This window comes from Coffea arabica, chromosome 7c (assembly GCF_036785885.1).
Source record: "Coffea arabica cultivar ET-39 chromosome 7c, Coffea Arabica ET-39 HiFi, whole genome shotgun sequence".
In the NCBI taxonomy this organism is placed as follows: Eukaryota; Viridiplantae; Streptophyta; class Magnoliopsida; order Gentianales; family Rubiaceae; genus Coffea; species Coffea arabica.
The window spans coordinates 5176259-5184831 of record NC_092322.1 but is presented as its reverse complement, the minus strand read 5'-3'; the positions used below and the strand labels follow the sequence as shown (position 1 = coordinate 5184831).

Below are 8573 nucleotides of genomic sequence, written 5' to 3'. Positions count from 1 at the left end.
TTTACCATCCTCCAGCAAAGTTATATTACGTTATTTGTGGAGATCTATTTTAAATTGGGCAGGAATTTGGTTTGTGGGGGACAAAAAAGATCCCAATACACATTTTTATATATGTATATATATATATATATAAAAAAAAAAAAAATTCTCCTCCCCCTGTTTTCCTGTCTTTGTTCCGTCAGGAAAACTCGAGCCAGGAGGTCATGTAATATAAAGACCTGGGTATGACTCTTCGAATTTGGTCCAAATAAATAAATAAATAAATATATATATATATATATAAAAGGGATCTTTTATCCAATAGCATATTATACTTTTTGATTTGGTATAAAGGAGTAAAGATATGGGAGAAAGTGATGTTTGGAGTGGCTGTCACCATCTTAATGCCTCAATCACGGGGATAAATTTCATACTTATTGTTTCAGTTCGGGTTTTTTTCAATCAGCCTACTCATTACAACACTTAATCTGCTATCTAAATACACACATTCATATTTATTTTTCTCTTACATTTAAATACTTTCCCGAATTAGAAAAAAAATTAATAATTCAAAATTATTTTTAAGAGTGACCCCAAGACACTCGTTAGTCATTTCATGTTTTAATAATTCCATTTCCCTTCATTCTTTAATATTGTGCTCCATACACGGGAATTTTAGTGCTCTCGTCTTCTAATCTCCTCCACTTCAATCTCATCAGTCTTTCCTTTGCATCTTCCATGCCCAATTCACACTACTGCTTCTGACTTTGCCAAATTTTACATGTTTTTCCGAAACCCAATGACATGAACAGTAGCACACCATCTTCGACATTCTCAGTAGTCACTGGTCAGTAGAAGTGAACCACCCGGGGTGGTTCTGTATCCTACATTTTGTGCCAGCCCAGTCGCACTAATGTAGGATTCGAAACCAATTCCCAAGATCCAACTCAGTTGAGAGGAGCATTAACTACATAATCATAATGTCCGGATTCGACACTCAAACATCCATTTTTCCCCTTTTCCCTTCCGCTTTTTTGTACTTGAATTAAAAAAAAAAAAAAAAAAAACTCTGCCTCTATTTTTATACACTTGATTATTATTATCATTATTAGGTGAACATCAACATACTAATTATCCGTTATTCCATGGACTCATGATTTTTGTAAGAAAGCAGAGGGTTATCTGCAAAGGCTGGGAATAATTACCGTGATGGGGACGGAGTTCGGAACTCCAAACAAGAAATTGGTTTTACATTTTTCAGGAGACGAATTTATTTTCCCTGTATCTATTCATTACCGCAGGGCCAATTTGCTTTCATTTGTGTTGTCAAGAGAAGCACTTTAAAGGCCGTCAAAGAGTGGGAAACTGGTGTACCTTTAATGGAAATGTTCCTGCTTGATTGCCAACCGATTTCAGGCAGCTTTTTCTCATGATTCAGGAAGTAATTTATCCACTGCAGTAAACTGGAGAAGCACACCGACTGAAAGAAAAAAAATGAAAAATGTAAGCGAGTGATTGCAAGAGGAAAGAACCACCATCTTTGTCCAAAAGAGCAAGCGAGCATGTCACACAAGCATCAGCGCCAGGCAGGATGTGGCGCCGCAACGATCGCCACGTTCCCAACCACCATCTTTGTCCAAAAGGAAAAAAAGATTAATTAGTCAGCTAGTTTTTTCTCAGCTTGACTGGCAACCAAAACCCCTTTATTATTATTATTATTGACCGAAGACCCAGATGACTTATGAGCAGCCGACCTTAACTAGCTGCTCATTTGGTCGACAAAGATTTTGGCAATGATTTGACGTCAATTTTGGTTAAATTTTATCTGTTTCTATTTACATTTATTGGGAGTGATTTTGTTCGAACTTGATTCCATGGCTGCCTCAATGACACCATCACGTGATTAGTTATAGAACACAGCTTAGCTAGCAAGATATCACCGAAATCGATCGACGAACTACTGACCCTTTCTCAAAAGGGGGAAAAAAAAATTGCTAAGTACGGATTTTCATGATCAGGGAAAACTGACGATACAGCGCTGTGCTTAAAATAAATGGTAATAATAATAATAATAACAGTGCCAGTTTTGACATTTCGAGTTGTGCCGACGTCGGAGTCCTGTACAAAAATGATTTGTTTCCGGTATCTATCAGCATCAATGATCAAAGTACACAACACACTTTGAATAGCAAGAACAAGTACACTTCTTCTTAAGATGGAGATGGATCCATTTTCATTGTTTTGAGTTATTTCTTTGCATTGGATTAGAATATGGTAACTCAAAACTTAGAAGACTATCATGCTAGAATTCATAGCCAATTCATGATGAAATGGTCAACCTTTTTTAAGCTTTGTGCCGCAGCCCCTCTATCTGCTTTTTTGACTTCATATTCCACTCATTTTGATGCCACTCGATGTGTACGTCCCTCACTGTGTCCCACAACCCCTGTTTCATCTCTTTTTAGTTCATTTTTCTTGATCTATTAATGTCAAATATCTTGTTCTTAAATATCGTGAAACCAAAATTTTCCTTTATTATTAGTGGTTGAGTTACTTCGTTACCCTAATTAATTTCCGATGAGGTTACTGGTTGTCTGGTATTCCATAGCCAAGCCTGCACTTTTCTAAGACGGGAATTAATTTAGATAAATGAAACAACATGTTTCTAGAATTCTTTTTACCAGATCAAACTGAATTAAGCATAGAAAAGGTGCATTTTGGTTCCCCAACTAATAATTCTTCATCGGGAAATATATAAATAACTAGATGAGCACAAAAGAAAGCAGAAAAGAAAAGTTAATGTAGTTTACATCACCAATTATCATCTATTTTTTGGACTCTTTTATGTACATCCTATGTCGTTGTATTATACGTCATTAATTTGCCTCCAACTTTACATTAAATCTAACGAAATTTGTGAAGATATCCCTCTAAACTTGAGAAATAAGGACAAAGCCTTACATACATGAACTTTTAGTCGAAGGAGTTGAGTAAATGGTCTTTGGAGCTCATGATTTCATTTTCAAGATATGTACTGTATAATGGTCCAGGGTCTCAAGGTTTATGCTAATTGTACATGTATAGAGTGATTCAAGTATATACGAGAATGTCTAGTGATTAATATTGAAATCTCGGAACGTAGAGATTCTGAGTTTTTTAATCCCCTTATGTTCATCGAGTTTCTTAAATTTCACCTTTCTTCTGTTTAAACAAAATTACAAAAAAGTGCATATAAGAATTGATAAACGTATCTTAATTATTTACTCTCTCTTTATATATATATATATGTATATGAATATATGTATATATGTATTCGATACCACTGATTATGTCATGTGTTACTCAATTAACAATCATATGCACACCAGTAAGACTAACCATGGGATAATGTTTGAGTTGGGGATATATAGTTTATCTTATCTTGGCATGCATAGAATGGAGTATTGAATTTGTTGAACAAAATAAAAAAGTTTCTTTTCGACTGTGTGAAATCTATACACTAGCCGTAGTCCAAAATAGGAAGATACAATTTGCTTGAAATTAACATATAAAACTCAAAAGTGGCTATTAGTATCGATAAAAAACCATTATGCCAAATGGCAAAAATCCAAAAGGGGAAAATATGGAAGAAATACTCGATATGGATAGGCTTCCTTGATGTGATACCATTACAGCCGACAAAACAGCCCTGATTCGTCATTTCCATGCAATTTAATTTTGTTAATTCCACTAACATCATATGGTGTTGTGCCAAGTGCTGCAACAGCTCTTCTTATTTAAAAACAGTAATTAAGAAAGCACTAAGAGCTTGCCGCCAGTTCTGGATACCCTACATGCTAAAGCCATTGACTTGTAGCCAAAAAACTGTAAGCACCTTTCTAACTTCAACAATCAGTGCTGCCTTTTCATGGATGATTCTGAGGTGTTCTGTGAAAGATGCATATACTTTCACCCGCCCTAATAATGTAGATAACAAACAAATGTAATTCCAAACGTAAATGGTGAAGGTATGAGAGGAGTGTATTAATTCAGCATCTATCCATCAACTAGAAGTCTAATTCCGAACATAAATGGTAAAAATGGAAGAGAATAAACAAGTGCATATTTCTAGCAGCAATGAAGAGTCTCTCTACGTGCTGAGTCAATATCAAAGTTATAAAGCAATACAAAATTAACGAATCCAAGTTCAGAGGGGAATTATGCTGGAACACTAGCCCCTCCTCTTTGACTGTGGCCAAGATAAATATATTTTTTGTTATTATTGAAGTACAGTTTCTTGTTGCATCCTGAAGTAGCTGGATTTTTCAAGTGTGCAGCTTTGCTGGATAGGTTGTTGGCAGATTTCGTAGCAGGACACGATAGGAGAATAAACAAGAGAGTTTGTATCTCCCCAGCTTGTACTTTCAGGTGAAGTGCCGGTGATTGTGCTTCTATTAACCGTATCCGTTCCCGAAAAACTTTGTAAAGTATCCGACTGATGGAAATTATTAATGTATTCCATCCCATTAAGCTCATGAAAAAGGAAGCTGCTATAGCATGGAATATTGCTGTTTGCAATTACCCCGTGAATGGGATAATAGCTGCTTGGCGAACACTGTTGTGAGCATGAAGCCATGCTGAGGGGATTTTCACATGCCTGTCCTTCACCAAAGGAAATGTCACAAGAGTATAAACTGTTGTGATTGTTAAAGCTGTTCCCATTTGCTTGTTGATCATCGGCAGACAACTTTCCTGCTATGATGACCGCCTGGTCCTCCACATCATGTGCTTGTTGCTGTGGAATAACTGCAGGAAAGGCCAGTGGTTGCTGCAGCTGATGAGAGTGTAGCACATGTATGGCTTCTGTAGTCATGAAATTCTCTTTTTTCCTATTCATTTCTTGCCTGAGAGAGCTGGCTGCTCGAGTCCTTTGATCCTTACGTTGCTTGCCGAGCAACTTTTTCTTCAGCTTTGTATTCCAGTAGTTCTTGATATCATTGTCTGTCCTTCCAGGCAACTGTGCCGCGATAATAGACCACCTTGAAGATCGCCAAAAATTTGACACTCTCAATCTCTGAGTTTATGAGTTGCGAAGGAAAAGTATATGGAGATCACGACGAGCCCTATATTTTTAATGGTTGTTGGTTAAGTTAGATTACCTGCTTCCGATATTCATATAGAGGCTGCAAATGATGCTATCCTCTTCCTCTGAAAATCCACCATGCTTGATATTTGGCCGCAGATAATTCAACCATCTGAGCCGACAACTCTTTCCACATCTCCTTAGACCTATAACATGCCACCGACTCATTTTTTAGCTCAGCTCAAAAACATTATCAGTTAGAATTACGCCCGTGTTATCAATTTACTTTTTTCTTTCTTAATCATTTTATTCTGTTAAAAAAGAAAAAGGAAAGTGAGAGCACGAATTAGTCAAAACTCAAAAAGTATTAGCCCAATTACCTATTTTCTGTGGCAAGGCAATCCAGTTGCCGCCAGTGCCGTACTGTTCGATGTAGGCTTTGAGTTTTGCATCTTCTTCTGGCGACCACGGTCCTCTCTTGACGTTGGCTTTGTCACAGCAAGGAGCTCTACCCATATTCAGTTTTATGATGGAGAAATTATTATATGCTCTGATGATCTTTTGTTGCAAAGCTTCCCACTATTGGTGATGGTTGCAGCTGTACGTTTTTAAGTAATTATATAGTGCTGGGTAGGCTAGAGAAAGGGGGGTGAATATAATAGCTGGAGAAGGAGAGACATAGGATGGAATGAGCCCCTGAATTCAAAAAAGGAGGAATGGGGAAAAGATGAAACTGCTTTCTGCATAAAATAATAGAGGAATTTGAATGCCAGAGGAGGAGACTTGGGAAGTTTTCTTATTGTCTTTCTTAGTCCAGAATCTCTCTCTATCATCATGCATATAATTCAGACATTCATCTTGACTGTCTCCATCTATAAAACCTCCAAACAACACACTCTCGGACACGCACAAACGTACACGCTAACTGTCACCATCTCTCTCCCTATCTTATTTAACACATAGTACGTACCAGCTTGATCCTGATCGTTCATTTGACATTTGCCTGGCTAATTTCTCTACTGTTTCGGTGGAGACCCGGAAAAGCACAATACTGCTGACCCTGCTGCATCACACTTCACCTATCATCTCATCAACCTGAAAACTATAATCAATCGAGCTTAAGGATAGTAGTATCTAAAAATTGGCGGAGGGACATCATTTTATCGGCTCAATTTTACGTTGTCGATATTAAGCATTTAATAATAGATAAATACATTATTGGCTACGACCACAAGACGACAAGGGGATGGAATTCAGACGCCACCAGATGGACAACAACTTGGCGACTTAGCAGTTTGCAGCCTGCTTTCCATGGCAAAGCTGGGCATTTAATCCAAGCATATATGTTGAGAAAAGGAAAACCCAAGATTTCACTGTTTCCGACGATGATGAGATCACAGAAACGGCGGCATGGTTTTTGGGCGTTTTAGAACAAATGACGCGCTAGAAGAATTGCGGTCGGTCGCGTACATGCTGTTAACACTTACCACATGTGTCATACATCCAAGTGCAGAATATTTCATGATGAGATCAGTTGATCACAAGTATTTTGATATCTTTTACCTAAGCTTTGTTTATGTTTAGAATTACTAAGTGAAGAACTTATATTTTTCTGCGCCTTAAAGTCATTACCATTTTGCTTGTGGGTCTCATGACTTGATAATTTATGCTTGCGATAGAGAAGTTCATAGGAAGGACAGCTATGGCACTTTCGTAGATGCCAGAGTTTTCAACACCTTTAATATCAAGCAAAGTCTCCCCAAGTGAATATATTTTTGACAAATCTTGATTATGATGACGATTTTATAAGTGGCACAAGGTTTGAAACTTGTTGGAGAAAATGGACAAGTTTCAACTAATTACTAATACTACTGTTGACCCGCGACAAACCCCCTATCACAGAGCGCAACAGCCTCAAATCTCACTAATGGAGGACAGGGATTTTGACTGTGTCTTTCATGCCGTATCCAAATTGATCTTTTTCACCCTTGCAGCCTGTGGAAATGGGATCCCCGAATTTAGATTTTAATTCGAAAACTTCGTGTTGCAAAAATAGAAAAAGCATTTGTTTTAGCTGTATGTGATGCAATTATCGAACACCACCATTAGCCAACAAGCGCTGATATCTCGAAGATTATGGTGGAAATAGGAACTTTCCCCAGAAGGTTCAGCTTCAAAGAGAGACAACTATACCCAAATTTCCACAACCTTTATTTTCTTTTGTTTTGGTCAGTAAATAGAGCTGTCTTGTCCTGCTGAATTTTTCTGCTAAGTGCCTGTACCAGACACTATATTGTTTCACGTGCCATAATTTAGAACATCTAGTAGTATCGCGAACACACAGGTAACCTTTTGAAATTTGCACACATACATAAAGTTCTCTTAGTTAGCAGTAGTATTTGTATTGTTTGACACATTACAGGTAGGTTTTCGTATTCCTCAACATGGTATAGCGCATAATTTCGGGCATCCTTGAAATCTATCCTAATTTTTACAGCTGCGAGTTCTTGCATGCAGCTAGCTAACACAAAAAGATCTTGTGTTCTTATGTGCTTATGATATCAATTAGTTGAACAGGAGATGCCGGAGTAGTTTTTAAGTGATTTTTGGGATTTTTTTTTTCCTGGGGCGGCGCCTTTGGGGGCCGGGGGGGGGGGGTGGTGGAGGGTTGGAAGATCACAAGGAAGAGTTTGTGACATTCAGACGCAAAATGAGAAAGGTCCTCCAGAAAGGAGTCAATAATGTGTGGTTTCCCTGGAAAAGACAGTGAGTGGAAATTTTATGTTGGTGGCCTACAGCCCTACCAATGACAACTTTTCTATTTTTCCGCGTTGAAAACTTCGTGTGAATCTCTTGATTAATCGTCTACTTCATTTACTGGTAAACAACAAGTAAATATAGTGCTGCAATCGCAATAAATTCAACACCCTTTTGTTAAAGTAAATGTTAAATTAATGCCATCCTTTTGACTTCTTGAAACGTTACATTTGATCTGCAGCCGTAGTCGGGTCTTAGTTGGGATGTTTGGTGCTCAATTTGCTAGACTCCCGCTTCCTCTCATCGCAGTGTTCATCTCCCCCGGATTCTGTCTTCTCGCGTAAACCTGGCCCTACTCTTTCCCAAAGAGTCTTTTGATAGTCTTTCCCGACAAATAATACTACTCCTTTACAGTGAGATGATTGAGAATATGAGTAATTTATCAATTAAAAGATCATCATCAACTAATAAGTCTAAAAAAGTGATGCCAAAAGTGCATCCATCCATTGCCTTGAGAATATCCAGACCTCTGAGGTGTCAATTATAATCAAATTATGTTGATTCATTCAATTCCGTTCACTAATAAGTAAATTTGGATATGCAATAAGTTTTGAATGGGTCTAAATGAGTACTCAATTAAACCCATTTAATTAGTGGATAGTGGATTTATTTGACTCATCCATTTATATCAATTTAAAAATAATTTATATTTAAACTTAATTTTTAGTGGGTGTTAAGCATATAAATTTGAATTAATCGAATAATAATAAAATAT

At 37.4% G+C, this 8573-nt stretch overlaps 1 protein-coding gene across 1 annotated transcript; it reads right to left on the bottom strand.

Annotated features, from left to right (window-relative positions):
* Positions 1 to 4059: 4059 nt before the first annotated feature.
* On the bottom strand, positions 4060 to 5695 carry LOC113698947 (transcription factor MYB87-like). The gene is made up of 3 exons (XM_027218923.2): positions 5422 to 5695; positions 5118 to 5247; positions 4060 to 4997 (listed from the first exon to the last, which is right to left on the bottom strand). The coding sequence occupies exons 1-3, from the start codon at positions 5555 to 5557 to the stop codon at positions 4238 to 4240; spliced, it is 1026 nt and encodes a 341-aa protein (XP_027074724.2). The 5' UTR covers positions 5558 to 5695; the 3' UTR covers positions 4060 to 4237.
* Between the last annotated feature and the right edge of the window lie 2878 nt (positions 5696 to 8573).

What these genes read in the sequence shown, in the direction of transcription:
- LOC113698947 (XM_027218923.2), bottom strand. Translation starts at nt 5,557, where the DNA reads ATGGGTAGAGCTCCTTGCTGTGACAAAGCCAACGTCAAGAGAGGACCG. An exon ending in TGCCTTGCCACAGAAAATAG is followed by an intron (nt 5,248 to 5,421) that starts GTAATTGGGCTA and finishes GGCATGTTATAG; the next exon opens with GTCTAAGGAGATGTGGAAAG. An exon ending in TATATGAATATCGGAAGCAG is followed by an intron (nt 4,998 to 5,117) that starts GTAATCTAACTT and finishes GCGATCTTCAAG; the next exon opens with GTGGTCTATTATCGCGGCAC.